This window comes from Gadus morhua, chromosome 8 (assembly GCF_902167405.1).
Source record: "Gadus morhua chromosome 8, gadMor3.0, whole genome shotgun sequence".
NCBI lineage: Eukaryota > Metazoa > Chordata > Actinopteri > Gadiformes > Gadidae > Gadus > Gadus morhua.
In genome coordinates this window covers 14509279-14526378 of record NC_044055.1, presented here as the reverse complement: position 1 = coordinate 14526378, position 17100 = coordinate 14509279, and the positions used below count along the sequence as shown (strand labels likewise).

Genomic DNA, 17100 nt, shown 5'->3' with positions numbered 1-17100 from the left:
GTCATTTATGCGCAGACGCGAGATATTGGGGAAAAGCTAACTTCGCTAGCCGAACAAGTGTTGGCAGCCTGGTCGACAGTTCTCTGACGTTGGGATGGCCATTTAAGGTGTTATTTAAACATCGCATATTTTCAATGCTTACCAGATAGGTCGTGAAATTTAACAAGCTACGCATGTATCGTGAAGTATGTTAAAGAGTCTTAAAGGTCCAATGCTAGCAGACCCTCAAACCTAGCAGCCACCTTATTGCAGTAGCGTGTTTTTACTTAATGTATAGGTATATTTGTATGGCTATTTTGATATCCAAACCTCAGTTTGTGTAAATTGAATTCATGTTCTACGCATTGTTCTAGCCAGGTTAGGTCCGTTGTATGTAGTGCCTCTGGGTTGTGTAGTAAACACTGATACCGCGGAAGATAATAATTCACGCCTTCCTAAATGTGATCGACAATATTGTTGGTCAAGTGGCTTATAATGTGGCTTGTCCATTGACTTAAAATAAAGCATCAACGACCACTGCTGTTATTGGGACAATTCGGACTATTGGTTACTAAATAATTACATTAAGCTAACCCCCATCATTAACAACCGTACAAAGACTGAGCCACCAAGTTGTATATACCGATGACTCCGAATGAGTAAGTTCATTAGTAACAGTTTAGTGAGCCTTTTATTTGCAGCGTACATCACACTCAAACTACAGGGTGGCTGTCTTGTTGATGACTTATAAATGTGACATCTCCTAGTGGCGTTATCCCCTGACCCTTGTGTTTTCCCCCCTCCTGTGTAGGTGGAAAACACACTGTTGAAACACATTTTAGTCTTCAGTGCATGGACGCAAAGCCAATGCGCAGGTATGAAATACAATTAGAAGTGATTCCAATTTTATTGCATTTGTAATCCCTCCTGTCTTTCTCCCCTCATCAGCCCAAGCCTGTTGGTTAATTTGGAACAGAGGTTTATGTATATCATTTTAGTGGTGGAAGCCTGCATGTAGGTGTTTCACCAGGGCTGTCACTTCTGACACCACTGAGTGCTTGTTCAATTCAAAGCCCCCTGCAACTCTTTTCACCCTGCTTAAAAGCTGTTGTTTCAGCCTAAGCTGCTCTTGTCTTTTTTGTTTTATTTGTGTGTGTGTGTGTGTGTGTGTGTGTGTGTGTGTGTGTGTGTGTGTGTGTGTGTGTGTGTGTGTGTGTGTGTGTGTGTGTGTGTGTGTGTGTGTGTGTGTGTGTGTGTACACGGGTAACTATGGCTGAAGCTGTGGAACTCATTATTTTAGAGTTAAAACCTATGCTTGTTGGCTCACGCTACTTGTTGGCATAAGGGCTCCTCAGTCAGACACACACACACATTCTGTAATCTATCATACAAAAGTTGAGGGGTGGCTCATCCAACCCTCAACTTCAGTCTTCTGCCACCAGGCAGTAGACTGGTAATGTACTGTCTTTTGATGTTGAATCTGAGCAAGTTGCCAGTATGAATCAACCCGTTTGTTTCATTGTACTGAAACTGATAGTTGAAAGACTAAACTTAAACCTAAAGGGAAAATGAAACCAGTACAAATTCTGTGCTACCCTTTGAAATATTCTAGGGGTAGGCACAGAGGGGAATCCTCCCCTTATGTAGATAAGGTTACACAGGCTCTTCTGGCACCCTGAGGTAGCCGTAGAGCTATACTTGGGACTATTCTTTATACCGCAGTGCAACCAAGGTATCAGTCAGACTTAATATCTGAAGACAGTAAGCCGTTTTAATTTATTTTGCTTCATATTAATTCAACCATTTATGTTGCTTGAAGAAGGGATTTGTTAGCCATGTCCAACATCCACTGTAGGAAGACATTCAAATCCTCCTTTGAAAGCTTCATCCAATTGTGGGAATTGATTTTCTTTGTTCAAAGCTCTATAACCAAACAGCAAACAAGGTGTAACTCCGCCCCATGCAGTTTCTAATTTCCGGCCCAGGCTTTGCCGTCCCCCACCAGAATAGCTGCTATAAAGTAGTTGGACTGCTAGAGCCCGGATTGGCAGTGTAAAGGTCTCTGGCAGTATTGCTTCTGTCTAAGCTCTGTTAGCTTATCGGTGCCTGAATTGACAGTACCGGCAGCTTGGCCTTCATAATGTATGTATGCTCTAAAAGATACAGTGGCAGTATTCTTGAATTGTACACTTTTTGAACCCGTTGTGTTGGCAACAGAATTAGCAAATCAAAAATAATATGTTGTTTGCGACGCAGGCACAAAATCAGCTCCATGTGCTGTAAAATCTTTCTGTCAGACCAAACTGATAATCAATGAGCAAGTGCATGTGTAAAATAATGTCTAAAACAATCTAAAAACCTTAATAAAACAAATTATAACGTAGATAGTAAACATTCATGCTGCAGAATTCAACCTCCTATTCCCTTCCTGTCTCTGTTGACACTCCGATGCACATGATGGCATTCCTCATGCATGGATGAGCTCAGGTACATACCGATGGGAGGGGAGTGGGCATTTTAATGGCCTCTCCTCCTCTCCCGCACAAGGCTACCAGCGCACGCCACATCTAACTGGCCACTCCTCCTCTCCCCCACAGGGCTACCAGCGCACGCCAGGACGCCACGGGAATGGACATCACCAGCCGCTGCACCCTGGGGGACCCCAACAAGCTCCCGGAGGGGGTCCCCCAGCCCGCACGCATGCCCTACGTCTCGGACAAGCACCCGCGGCAGACCCTGGAGGTGATCAACCTGCTGCGGAAGCACCGGGAGCTCTGCGACGTGGTGCTAGTGGTGGGCTCCAAGAAGATCTACGCCCACCGGGTCATCCTGTCCGCCTGCAGCCCCTACTTCAGGTACGGGCCTCTGACGCCTTCCCTCCTGGCCGGTCCCGCCGGGAGGGCACGGCCTCCACACTGCCATGGTTAAGGGGTTTGCTGCTCACTGCGGCCCCCCTGCTTAGAAGACATGCACTAATGTTACGCTCGGACGGAAGTATGTCTCATTTTATAGATGTGCAACGGGCTCGGACGCGATTCAGGACATTTAATTTTGATTTGATCATATGCCTCTTGAAAAGATGACAAAACGTGAGGATTTAAACACCAGGGAGAAAATACTGATTGAGTATTACTAATGCACAAGTTTCAATCTGCGATTGGAAATTTTACCGTCTGCGTCGCAGGGCCATGTTTACCGGAGAGCTGGCGGAGAGCCGGCAGACGGAGGTGGTGATCCGAGACATCGACGAGAGGGCCATGGAGCTGCTCATCGACTTCGCCTACACCTCGCAGGTAACCAGAGCCTGGATTCAGAGTCCTTGTTATGAACTAGCCCTCCTAGTTAGTCACTCTGGGTGACTCCTCGTTAGGAACTAACCCTGGGTGACTCCTCTAGGTTTTCTAACGAGGATTCATCCAGTGTTGGTTCCTAACTCGTTATAAACTAGAATAATGATCAATAATACCCAAGAAGAATCGATCGGAATCGTCAGAAACACGGCATTACGAATCCCGCTGGTCAACCCTATCCCGCTGGTCAACCCCCCCCCCCCCCCCCCCCGGCCAACAGGTGACGGTGGAGGAGGGCAACGTGCAGACCCTGCTGCCTGCCGCCTGCCTCCTCCAGCTGGCTGAGATCCAGGAGGCCTGCTGTGAGTTCCTCAAGAGGCAGCTGGACCCCTCCAACTGCCTGGGCATCCGGGCCTTCGCCGACACGCACTCCTGCCGGGAGCTGCTGCGCATCGCAGACAAGTTCACCCAGCACAACTTCCAGGAGGTTAGCGCGCCGCTTGGACTCTTATATTCAACCTCCTCTGAGGTCGTTTTGAGTCCTCTATCGAGAGGGACCTGTGTGGGATACGAGCACAGCTTATTTTGATCCAGTGGGTGTTAACCCTATGTTTTATGCATACACATGTTGTCTATTTCTAGGCCTTGGGTCATATACGCGTGTTGCCTAGTCCATTGGGGATGTTGCGTTCCGGGACACGTACAGCTAATTCCTTAATTTGACCATCCTGAAGTCAAGAATAACAACGTTTATTAGTGTTGGATGCTTGGACTGCAAAGTATTTAAAATAACCCATTGATTTCCACCACTTCTTATTGTAGTAGCATTAGTATTAGTATTATCCTTTATATTGTCCGTTGAGTTGACTGTTGGTGTGTACCCACCACTTCTTGAGTGTAAATACTTCTAGAAATGTCCCCTCTGACTTGCAGTCCACCCCCCTTGCCAGGTGATGGAGAGCGAGGAGTTCATGCTGCTGCCCGCCAACCAGTTGATCGACATAATCTCCAGTGACGAGCTGAATGTACGCAGCGAGGAGCAGGTGTTCAACGCTGTGATGGCCTGGGTCAAATACAGCATCCAGGAGCGCCGACCCCAGCTGCCACAGGTAAGCTAAGGCTACAGCCAGGGCTACCACTAGCTAAGGCTACAGCCAGGGCTACCGCTGGCTAAGGCTACAGCCAGGGCTACCGCTGGCTAAGGCTACAGCCAGGGCTACCGCTAGCCAGGGCTACCGCCATCCGGAGCTACAGCTAGCCAGAGATACCGCTATCTGGTGCTACCGCTAGATGGAGCTTCTGCTAGCTGCTAGCTGAAACGAAGTCATTGGACAACATGTATAACATGTTAATACATGTCATACATGTCCCATCGCTTCATTTCAACTGTCCATGGAAGAAGGAATGCTTTGAATTAGAGAATTTGCCAGGATCCACCTGCCAAAAAATGTGTCCTAGAGCTTTACTGCACACTGCACTACTATCTAGTCATTGAGACTTGCAGTGAATAACTGTCAGTTGTCATTAAGAACTGGTAGGGGTAAGGGCGTCTTGCTCAGGGGTGCAGGGCTACAGGTGGCCGGGCATTGGGGTTTGAACCCAGGATCTGTTGGGGTAACCGCTTTACTCTCCTGTCCCCCCCCTCAGGTGCTGCAGCACGTACGACTGCCCCTCCTCAGCCCCAAGTTCCTGGTGGGCACCGTGGGCTCGGACCCCCTCATCAAGAGCGACGAGGAGTGCCGGTGAGTCCCCTTTCATTTTATGTTGACCGTGCGTCTGGGTGGGTGTGTCTCTAGGCAAGGCAAGTCTATTCTTATAGCACCCTTCAAATACTTAGGCCTTTCAGAGTGCATCCTATTGATCACATTTTAAAGGCGTTGACGGAATATCAATAAAACAAAATAAAAGACAGTAGTTTCAAAGTGAAGTGTAGTATTTATTTGTTGGCATAAGGGCTCCTCAGTCAGACACACACACACACACACACACACACACACACACACACACACACACACACACACACACACACACACACACACACACACACACACACAGTATGTGTATAGTATTTACACTATAGTATAGTATCCTTGACAGACATGTAACTATAAGGCGTACATGCCTAGCACACTCAAACCTAGGGTCTGTCATTAAGGTCCTCTTTGAAGACAATCCACAGAGCTCTGTTTTAACTCAGCTGGTCCCTGTGGCCGGTGTTCACATCACCGGCTGAATCGCAAAACCGTGGTGGCGACAGATTAACTGTGGGGATCGATGTTCGTCTCTTCTCCTCTTTGTCCATGCTTGTGCCATACCTTAATATTCTCAAGAGAGAGAATGGTGTCGCTGGAAACCATAGCGACGAGGCGCCAGTAGCCCCTCTGGCTCATTATTTAATGGATGAGCGTACGAATAAAGGTTGTACTGACTCTTATCCGCTGACTCTCAGAGGAGAACCTTTAAAGAGTCTGATCTCACCGTCATCACGGTGGGTCGATACCCGCCCCCCTATATGAACTCGTAAAGATCAGCCTCTGCTGTAGTTTATCTATAGCCCTCCCTTATACATCTACGTTCTACCTTATATCCGATGTCCCGTTCGTGCTGCCATGTTAAGAATAGCGCGGGTGCTCAGCGTCTCCTCAGCAGAATGTATTCCTACGACGCGCCCCCTGTGTTGGTTTACAGGGACCTGGTGGACGAGGCTAAAAACTACCTGCTGCTGCCCCAGGAGAGGCCCCTGATGCAGGGCCCCCGGACCAGGCCCCGCAAACCCATCCGCTGTGGGGAGGTGCTGTTCGCAGGTCGGTGCCGGGCCGTCCCTGCAGTCTCGTACGACTGCAGTACACCTTGAGCCTTTGATGAAGCACCACTACCATGACAAGGACAGAGTCTGAACTAGGGATCGACCGATATCGATTCTTTAGGCTGATTTTATTTTTTTTCATCAACCTTAGCCGAGACCGATACGCCGATACCGATTTCCTTGAGCCGATACTACACTGGAAACCCAGAGTTATCGCGAGAGCACAATTTGAATTTGCTCAGCGAGTCACTCTGGGAACGAGCAATATACTCACTCCCCGATTTCCCTGGCTCAGAACATTAACCAATCAAATCGGTGTAATTGATATAGGCGGGCCAAAAGCATTAAAAAAACAACGTAAAGAAAATACAACGTAAATATCTGCCAATAATATCGGCCGGCCGATATATCGGTCGATTACTAGCCTGAACAATTATAGTTGGTTGAGGTCGTTGGGTGTGTTTCACTCCCAACCCAAAGGCACTGGGTTAGATTTGGGATGCTCCTGTAGGGATCCTTAAGAAGGACGGCCCAACCACCTACGTGCTAGGGAGCCAGGTATTTTAGCTATCATTTATCGTGTCATAATAAATAATGTCACCTCGTGAGGTGAGCGTACAAATAATCTAATATTGTTCACCCTTTCGCTCCCTCTCTCTCCCCTGCAGTGGGGGGCTGGTGCAGTGGCGACGCCATCTCCAGTGTGGAGCGCTACGACCCCCAGACCAACGAGTGGCGCATGGTGGCGTCGATGAGCAAGCGCCGCTGCGGCGTGGGCGTCAGCGTGCTGGACGACCTGCTCTACGCCGTGGGCGGCCACGACGGCTCGTCCTACCTCAACTCTGTGGAGAGGTCGGCCCTCTCGCCTTCCTCTCATCACTAGGACTATAATTTCCGAGGCGTAACATGAAATATGTGATTATATTTCATGTTCCCCCCCCACCCCCCCTACGGTTACGCTACCACCCGTCTGCCGGTGAACCTCGATGTCTGGGCTTTCCTCACGGTTGCGGCCCTCGTGTCTCCTGTCCAGGTACGACCCCAAGACCAACCAGTGGAGCAGCGACGTGGCCCCCACCAGCACCTGCCGCACCAGCGTGGGCGTGGCCGTACTGGGGGGCTACCTGTACGCCGTGGGCGGGCAGGACGGCGTCTCCTGCCTCAACATCGTGGAGAGGTGACCGCTGACGGCCCTGTGGAGGGAGGGCTGGGGGGGGGGGGGACAGGGAGCCCCAGGGCTGCCGTCTTGGCTGGTAAACATTCAAACTGTCGTCAGAGGCAGCACTAGTGACAGTTGGTATGGATGAACAGCTGATTTATTTCCTGATGTGTCCAGGTACGACCCGAAGGAGAACAAGTGGACGCGTGTGGCCTCCATGAGCACGCGGCGGCTGGGCGTGGCCGTGGCCGTGCTGGGGGGCTTCCTCTATGCGGTGGGGGGGTCTGACGGCACGTCGCCCCTGAACACAGGTAGCACACACTGCACGGCCCCACCCAGACCCGGGCGGGCCTTTGGCCTCTTTATTTTTTTTTTCATGTTAAAGAGGAAGGGAATAGATGGACTGCAATGACTTGAGACTGCAATGGATTTCAGGGGAAAAACAAGGTTTTCAGTGTAATAATCGCCGTGGTAACCCTTAATAGTACCACTAGTAGGCTCCATGTTGGTGGGGTGCTGACTGCGTCCCCCCGGTGCTCTGCAGTGGAGCGCTACAACCCCCAGGAGAACCGCTGGCACACGGTGTCCCCCATGGGCACCCGCAGGAAGCACCTGGGCTGCGCCGTGTACCAGGACATGATCTACTCGGTGGGGGGCCGCGACGACACCACCGAGCTGAGCAGCGCCGAGCGCTACAACCCCCGCACCAACCAGTGGTCCCCCGTCGTCGCCATGACGTCCCGGCGCAGCGGGGTCAGTCCCCCTCCCCGTTTGTGTTAATGTGTGCGTGTCCGTGGGAGTTTGGGTCACTGTGTGTGTGTGTGTGAGTTTTTGACACTGCGTGTGTGTGTGTTTCTATGTGAGCTTGGGTCACTGTGTGTGTGTCTATGGGAGGTTGGGTCACTGTGTGTGTGTGGGTGTGCGTGTGTTTCTATTGGAGGTTGGGTCACTGTGTGTGTGTGTGTGTGAGTGTGAGGTTGGGTCACTGTGTGTGTGTGTGTGTGTGTGTGTCTATGGGAGGTTGGGTCACTGTGTGTGTGTGTGTGTGTGAGGTTGGGTAACTGTGTGTGTGTGTGTCTGTGAGGTTGGGTCATTGTGTAGTAATGTGTATCCCAGTAAACACCATGACTACTGTAACTGACCCTGTGCGTCTGGCGGTAGGCCGGTGGATTTCCTCCAGACTGTCCTCCCTGTCTCGTCACTTGAAACACCTCTTGTGCCCCGTCCACGTGCCCACGAGAAGCAGCCCTCGGCCTAACTTCCCCCCTCCCTCCACACTCTGACCTCCCCTCCCCCAGGTGGGCCTGGCGGTGGTGAACGGACAGCTGATGGCGGTGGGCGGGTTTGACGGGACCACGTACCTGAAGACCATCGAGGTGTACGACCCGGACGCTAACACCTGGAGGTAGGCGGATATTGGGGAACAGTGTGGCGCTGATGCTAGACGGATAGTGGCTATAAGGCCGCTAAACCAAGTCCTCTGGATAGGATCCCCGACTGAACCCTCAAGTTATTCCCTATGACATTGCAGAGGCATATCAAATTTGGTAACCATGGCTCGGACTAAAGATATATCATCGACGTGACACGGTCTTGTGGTTTGGGTGTTTTGACTCGCAGTCGAAAGGTTCTGGGTTCGAACCCCCGTGTCCGCAGTCAAGAGGCCTCACCTCCCACCTGCTCAATAATGACCATTAGCTAAAACAACTCACCGTAAGTCGCCTTGGTTAGAAGTGTCTCCTAAATGCCTAAATGGTCGATGTACCGTTACAATTTTGAGGTGGAATGTTCCTCACGGGGTGAGGTCTGGGCAGTGTGGGTGAACGTGTGTGGTGTCCCGGGCGCTGACCCTGCTGTGTCCTCTCCCTCCCAGGCTCTACGGAGGCATGAACTACCGGCGGCTCGGCGGCGGCGTGGGCGTCATCAAAATGACTCACTGTGAATCCCACATATGGTAGCCTGCTCCAGCCCGCCCAGCGTCCCCACCGTCCCCTGCTACTGTCACGCCTACTCCCGACCGCCAAGACCACCACCCCCCCAAGCCACCGCCGCCACCACCCCCCCCCCCCACACCACCGCCCCCCCCCACCACCACCGCCACCCCCCCACCACCACCCCCACCCCCCCCCCCCCCCCCACCACCACCCCCACCCCCCCCCCCCCCCCCACCACCACCACCACCCCCACCACCCCCCCCCCCACCACCACCGTCGCCAACAACACCCCCCCCCCCCACCACCACCGCCGCCACCTACCACCACCGCCACCACCAACCCCCCCTAACACCGCCCCCCCCCCCCCCTACCACCATCTACCCCCCCCACCACCACCACCACCGCCCCCCCCCTACCACCACCCCCACCAATAACCCCCCCTACCACCACCACCACCTCCTCCTCAAGCCACGGCCCCCCGTACCTTATCTTCAACACGCCGACCCCTGAACCACGCCCACCTCTGGCCGCTCTCTCGACTTCAACCGCGGGGGCGGAGGGACAGATGACGCCTCTTTTCACCAAACTCTGTGCCACCAACAGAGACGTCTGGCTGCATGTCTGCCGGATGTTGGCCAGAGGGTGGGGGTGACCTCATGACGTGTGGATGCTTGCCGCGGCAGACGTTGAAGTGAGATTGCCACGGAGAGAAGCTTTTTTCTTCTTCAGTGGTGTGTGTGTGGAGCGCCGCACGGAGCACGTTACCGGACCGCTTCCAGCTCACAGCGCCGTGCTTTTAAAGCACTGTTTTCTTTTCTTCATTTTTTTTTTGTTTTCCCTCATAAAAAAACAATGCAGGTGGGGGCAAGGGCCACCTGCTTGCAACTCGATCCTTCGAAGCCTATTGGTGGAAAAGATTTGGGCCAGATCTAAGGAATGTAAGAGTTGTTTTTTGTTAGTTTTTTCAAGGTGGACACCAGTGAAAATGACCTTTTTGAATGGTGGAGAAACACGGAGTTACTATTTGGGCTATTTAAGGAGGAGCCGGAGTAAACATGAGCACACGGCAGAGTGTGTGTCAATGGGGTGGGGGGGCATCGCAGGATGAATAGTATGCTGTCTGTGTGTTGCTAGCACTCCCCTTGGTTCTGCCACACAGACGTTCTCTACAGCTTCTCTACGCGGTATCAACACATCTGACCCCTCATCGAAATTCAAAATCGTACATAAATATCGTCATTTTACTTCACGTTTTTCGGGATGCCAGGTTCAGGTTGTGCAGCATAGCAAGTACAGAATCGTTAGATTAAGGAGGGCAGTTTCCCCATTTCCCCATTCCCCGATGAATCACAGTGAGAGAACGGCCATCGTTAAGGCAAGGAAGAGGTAGCATGAAAAAAGGAGCATGATATTATCATGACTACACTCCCCCCACCTCAACTGTTCCGATTGGCAGGGTGATTGATCTTTTAAGACCAGTCCCTGGGGGATGGCAGTCCCCCAATGATATATATTTTTTCTTTTTTATTGTCCTGCTCCCATATTCTAATAAGACTGAAGGATTGTTCGAACTCTGATCAAACACTTATGAGTTCTTACAGAGCAGGAGTGGGGCGTTTTGTGACTTCTCCCTACGGTCGGTTCCCCTTATTTTCCTCGGTTGTCGTCGTGGCGACGTGCCGCAAACCACAGTGCCATAAACGTAAACCTTCTAGGATGCAGCTTTTTTCAGCGTAAAGGGACTGAACCCTGGTGGCTCTTAACACCACACACACACTCACTCCCTCACACACTCGTCCTCTCTTCCAATCCACATCCCTCCACCACACATACACACACACACACTGTCTCACAGAGGTTGGAGATTAGTGGTGGAGGTGGCCGGCCCCATCGCATTAGCGAACAGAGCCCGTCGGACATTAGATACACTGTGACTGGTAGTTGTCGTTTTTTATATTTTATTTAAGCTTAAGTATTTTCTATTAGAACAAAGCCTATACGTCTTGAACACAAAACACAAAATCTTCTATTGTTTTGGTTCCCTAGACTTTAACCCGGTATCATTAACAGACACACACACTCAATTTCAATTCTGGCACACGGTATTGAAAGATGAGGTTTTCTATGTGAAACACACATTTCGATTCTTCTTTTTTAACACAGTTCTGCCCGTTTCTGCACTTTAATATGTCCTTAGTTTGGAACAATGCATTGCTGTGATCGCAGTCCATCAGGCTAGCCAGTAACGGTTGATCGTTTCAATGCATCCAATGAAACTCCTAGAATTTGAGCATCTTTTAGATGTCTCTGCATTTAGTTTGTTAGATCGTTTGTTACACAGGGATGGGTGTTCATGTAGCACAACCATTTAAATGTTAACGCTAATATCATTTATAAGAGTTCAAATACAAGTTCAAAGTTGAACAAGGTTAATGCTTTATCTGGGGTCAACATTCAATTCAGTTGAATTGGTTTGATTTCATGCAAACATTTTGGCACTAGTAAAACTAGTATTCTGGTTGGTATGCGCCATGGGACTTAAACTAAGTATCTCGTTACCATCCCTTGCTGTAACTGGTTAATCGCTCCCATTGTGCACAGAAAGTACCATTCATTTTACACAGAGATGCACGTTTAATTTCAATGTAAAAGTGGCAACGTAGGAAGCGCGTGTCTTGTTTAGCGGCTTACATTTGAGTTTAAGTGTCCCGAGCTTTATAGATGGTACTTTCATTTAACTTCACCACTTAAATGGATTCAAGAGCTGTCCATCCTGTCACTATAAAGAGATTCACATATTTGAATTGATGACATCACAGGTCTTGGTGTGTAACGAATTACGGTATAAAAGATCTTATCTAGAGATTTTAATCAATTGTTATTGCATCCATCGCTCGACGCAAACACAATGCCTTCTGTGAAGACAGGAACTCAAAGTAGCCCTGGCGTAGCTACAGCCCCTGGCAGCCATCTCCTAATGCACACCGCTCGTACACAGTCCCCGGTCCGGACTCGATGGCCAGGCTGTGTGAACTGTTCTTCAGCTGTGAGCACGGCCACAGCCCAGGATTCTTTATTCAATGGACTAATGGAAAAGGAACCTTTCTTCCTTAAAGCGGTTCTTTGTTTCTGATCCTTTTGTTGAAAAGGAATATTAAGGATTGTTCGGCACAACCTCCATCAGTGGAATTCAGTACATAATAAATCGTGAGAAAACCTGTTGTCGTCCTGCATTTATTATATAAGTATTTAAAACAGCAGTATAAAAGGCCCCTAAACGGCACAAAAATTATCACGACTCAAAACTATATGTACAAGAATGTCCCCAAAGTGGCAAAAATTGACAAATATTCATGTTAACTCTAAAAATAAAATCGGTGAAGAAATACAATTTCTAAACAAAAGTCTGAGTTAAAAATGTAAAAGCGTTTTCATCCAGAGATGCAAACATTCCAGATAGTGGTCAGCTCTGAAGTACCAACTTGGTCTTGAATGGTAATGGGTGTAGAAGGTCAGATAGGCATTTTGAGGAGAGCACACTCAGTCAGTAGTGTCAGGGTGGTGATCATGTAGCTACTGTTGGAGATCTGGGGGGAAAAACATGAGCGTATTATTAGAGTACTTTTATTTAGAACCATGCTGCAAGTATTTACCATTTGAGGCCAACTGAGGACTAATGCTGTTCATGCCAAATAGGCCATCAAAAGTAACCAGAGCCAAATGCGTTCCCTTGACTAGAAAAGCAGCAGAGTGAGGGATCATTTATAATCTTAAATGGGAGTAAAACAATCTAAATGTTAGCATGGTTAATGCTAAAGTAAGCGTTATTGTATTTTTTTCGCATTTGATTTTTTTTTAGAAATCCCATAAAAGTTATAGACAAGATTAAAGTCTGTCTCGGATCAACAAACAAACCCATATAACTACAACAACAAATCCCAAGGCCTCACCTTGATCCTGCCGCCGTGCTTGGCCGAGCCCAGCGCCGTGGACACCTGGGTCAGCCGCCCGGCTGGCAGCTCCACCCTGAAGTGTCTGTAGAAGTGGCTCTTCAGGCCCTTAAAGAAGCACGCCACCTCCTCCAAACCGACACTGCCGTCGTCCTCCTCCTCCCTCAGGCCCGGCTGCCGAACGCTCCTCCACAGCTCCGAAGCGTCCTGTGCGTGCATCGCGTAGATGACTTCCATGGGAGGCTCCGCCGGCAGGCTCCACACCAGCTTCAGCTGCTTGATGCTGGTCCGGGCGTGGCAATCGGTCCACAGCGCCGCCAGCCACTGCAGGTTCACAGAGTTGATCTCCAGCAGGCCGAAGCAGCAGTCGAACGTCCGCTGGAACCAGGCCTTGACCAGCGCAGTGAGCCCCTCTGTGCCGCCGCTGCAGAAGAGCGGCAGGCACACAAAGTCCTCCGGCAGGGTGCGCAGGTAGTCGGGGTCGCCGCCCACGCACGTCAGCCAGCCACTCCACAGCACCTTTTGGGGGTCGTCGGGCAGCGCCAACGGGGTCTTGGAGTGGATCTGTGGAGCGGGAGCATGAGGGGCGGCGAGGTGGAGACTTCAGTCAAGCCAAACCTTTTGGATTTGCCCTCACCTCTGGACTTAAATTGATCTTAAAAAGGTGTGGCTGTGATTAGCTGGTACAAGCCGTTTGGCACAGGGAAGGAATGATTTGAATAGTGACATCACAAGTGGGGGTGTCCACCCAGATATATGAAGGATAGAGGAGCAATGTTTGCTACAGTCCACTGGGTAGGCTGGTAGACTGATCTATCCAGCGTACATCTAAGTTGACACGCCCACTTGTGATGCCACTATGACAATCAATCCTTCCCTGTGCAAAACGGCTAGTACCAGCTAATCACACCCACACCTGGTGGCATGACACGAGCCCTTTAAAAAGGTGCAGTGTGTATATTTTAGTGGCATCTAGCTCAACAGAGTTGGCCGAAATTGCATTTATATTCTTAATGCGTGTGTTTGTGTATAATGCCATAAAATGACAGTTTTGTTTTCGTTATCGTATACTGTACATACTATACAATTTATAAATCTATCCAGGAACAGGGGGCATCCGTGGCATAATGGTGAAGGAGTTGGACTGGTAACTGGAGGGCGGCCAGTTCGAATCCTGAAAAAATCCACGGATGAGGTGTCCTTGAGCAAGGCATCTGAAACCCCCACCTGCTCCCCGGGCACTGCACCGCGGCAGCCCACTGCTCCGGTAGTGCCGGTGTGCCCCCATGTGTGTGCCCCCATGTGTGTGCCCCAATGTGTGTAGACCTCTGTGTGTGTATGTGTTCACCGGCTACCCGGATGGGTCAAAAGCAGAGAAAGAATTTCCCCCTAAAAAGGGATGAATAAAAGACTTAACTTAACTTAGGAACATCTTCACTTGAAAACTCGACGACTATGACATCATTTTTGAAACAGTACAGGCCATGGTGGCATCACCTCTTTCGTTGGAAAGGGAGGTCACCCCACACATCACCAGCTACCTTGATGAAGACGGTGTCGGCTTCCTCCTCAGTCTGCGCCATTCCGGCCACCAGCGTGAAGGTCACCCTGAGGGTGCTCTCCAGGCCCACCTCCGCCGCCACGCCCCGCTGCCGCTCGGACACCAGGAACGCGGCCAGCTGCCGAGAGTAGGTCTTCAGGTGCCCGTGCTGGAAGCGGTAAAGTGGAGTGACGTAGGACAGCTGCCACTCCCTCACCAGCAGGGCCCGCTGCTCCGGGTTCATCTCCTGTAGGAAGCGGGGTTTAGGGCACAAGAGGGGGGGAGATTTTAATGGTGGAACAAAAAGGAAAGAGGAATGTAAAGACACACAATACAAGTTTTAGGAACTGTTGTAGAGATTGATTACTATATTTCTGGAATTTAATCATGCCAATAACAGTAAGGTTGATACTAAACACTATGATTCATCACAACATAATGTAGTACTATTGAACAGCAAGTCCCCCATGGAGCTTAACTAGCATTCAAAATAAACAAAAGTAGCGGTAGAAATAGTGTTGGTTTCTCACAGCGGTACTGCAACGTTTGGGAGCGAGTCTGCAGGTGGTCAGCCTCCGCTTGGTGAAGCCTGGAGTGTAGGCGAGGTGTGACATCGTCCCAACATAGCTGCGGTAGGACTGTCTGTAGCTCTTACTTCTTCTCTGGACGACACTGCTGAAAGGCGACCTCGCCACGCTGTAAACATCCACAACACAAGCCGTCAGCAGTTTCTCCGGATATTTCAAGGAAATATTACACACATCTTTTTGGGCAAATCGAATGATAAAAGGCCTTCATAGCATTTTAAGCAAATGTAACTATGATCGCAACTGATTATCAGTGTTGGGAAGGATACTTTTAAAATGTATCCAGTTACAGAATACATGCCCAAAAATGTAATATGTAACGGATTTCGTTTCGTCACTCAATCTGAGCATTGTATTCTGAATACTTGGATTACTTCCACATTGAATTGCATTTTATAAGTGTAGGAATGAGGCATCGAATCCTGCTTACTAAACAGGCCTATTCTGATGTGTTCTTCTTTCAAACTGGCTGAATGTGTTAGGCCCAAGTCTCCCTGAAGGGGAACTATTTTATATAATTTGCTGTAGTGGAACAAAAAAGACTAAGAGAGACTACTGAGAGAAAGAGAGACTACAGAGAGAGAAAGAGAGAAAGAGAGAGAGAGAGAGAGAGAGAGAGAGAGAGAGAGAGAGAGAGAGAGAGAGAGAGAGAGAGAGAGAGAGAGAGAGAGAGAGAGAGAGAGAGAGATTTTTTCCTTTCCATCGGCATTTTTATGTGTTTTCCAGCATAGCTTTTATGTGGGTGTCTGTCCAAATTCCCCGACGGTCCGACAATTTGCTCCTAGTCTTGGAGTTACCGCAAACAATAATTCCCATAATGCCCGCCGCTGAGCGGGTGCCTGTTACGTCCAAAGAGGCATATGCTTTGTAGAACTGGATCAGACAGAGGTGCGTTCGCTTTCACATCACAAGCGTTGGAAGCGAACCGAGACCAGCTGTTCATGGAGGTCTTGATCGGCTGATTTGGTTCACATCGAAGTGAGGTGGTTGCATTCACATCAACGTAAACGTACCGAACCAAGGGGACCAAACTCGTTTAGTGCGCACTAAATGCTGTTGGTGTGAAAGAGAACTATCGTCATGTAATCCATTGATTTCAACAATGTAACTGTATTCTAAATACCAACTATTTAAATTGTAACTAACGGAATAAAGTTAGCTATAATTTGTATTCTGAATGCGTAACGCCGGTACAAGTATTCCGTTACTCCCCAACACTGCTGATAATACTGAACATCTCAAAAGGCAAACCCATATGGCTGTCAGGTATGGTTTTACTTTTGGAAATTAGAACAAAGATGTTTTTAAATTAATAATAAGTATTAACGACAGGTAGCCTGAAATTATGTGAATGTTGTTCTGATTCTGCTGGTGGTTGATGAGGCTTGCATTCGCTGCTAATAAGTACGATAAAAGTGATTATCGTCAAATGAATGGGAAGCATTCAAACCATAAACTTTGTATGTTAGGGAAAAACCGTGCACTAGTTCAGACTGTGTTTTTGAATCCGCAGATAAAAAATAAATACTGATACTACCAATAAATACCTGGTTTTTGGGTCCATGTCCTAAAAAACAGCCCCCAAAAAAACAAAACAAAATTTAAACGTCGCGCTTTCCCATAGTTCAATGCGGCATGTTAGCCGATCACCGAGTTATTCAACAACCATTCGAAATTCTGATTAATACACACAGACAAAAGGGCAATATCACCAAAACATTGGCGCATATTCGAAAAATATTCCGTGACACATTTTTGAAATCAATTAGTTTGTCAGTTGTTATCAGTTGTGTAACCGCTAAGGGAGCCATTGGATCACGGATTGACTACTTCTGTCGAGCCGAACATTAACGTC

The 17100-nt window shown here is 49.2% G+C and overlaps 2 protein-coding genes across 2 annotated transcripts; one reads left to right on the top strand and one right to left on the bottom strand.

Moving 5' to 3' along the window:
- Positions 1-9329, top strand: klhl20 (kelch-like family member 20). The gene is made up of 14 exons (XM_030364232.1): positions 1-107; positions 791-854; positions 2577-2834; positions 3164-3272; positions 3550-3756; positions 4220-4378; positions 4917-5011; positions 5958-6073; positions 6744-6927; positions 7109-7252; positions 7412-7545; positions 7779-7987; positions 8533-8639; positions 9108-9329. Exons 2-14 carry the CDS (start codon positions 832-834, stop codon positions 9190-9192), a joined length of 1830 nt encoding a protein of 609 aa, XP_030220092.1. The 5' UTR covers positions 1-107; positions 791-831; the 3' UTR covers positions 9193-9329.
- Positions 9330-12384: 3055 nt separating this feature from the next.
- Positions 12385-17080, bottom strand: cenpl (centromere protein L). The gene is made up of 5 exons (XM_030364245.1): positions 16793-17080; positions 15189-15354; positions 14660-14905; positions 13119-13682; positions 12385-12755 (listed from the first exon to the last, which is right to left on the bottom strand). Exons 1-5 carry the CDS (start codon positions 16807-16809, stop codon positions 12681-12683), a joined length of 1068 nt encoding a protein of 355 aa, XP_030220105.1. The 5' UTR covers positions 16810-17080; the 3' UTR covers positions 12385-12680.
- Between the last annotated feature and the right edge of the window lie 20 nt (positions 17081-17100).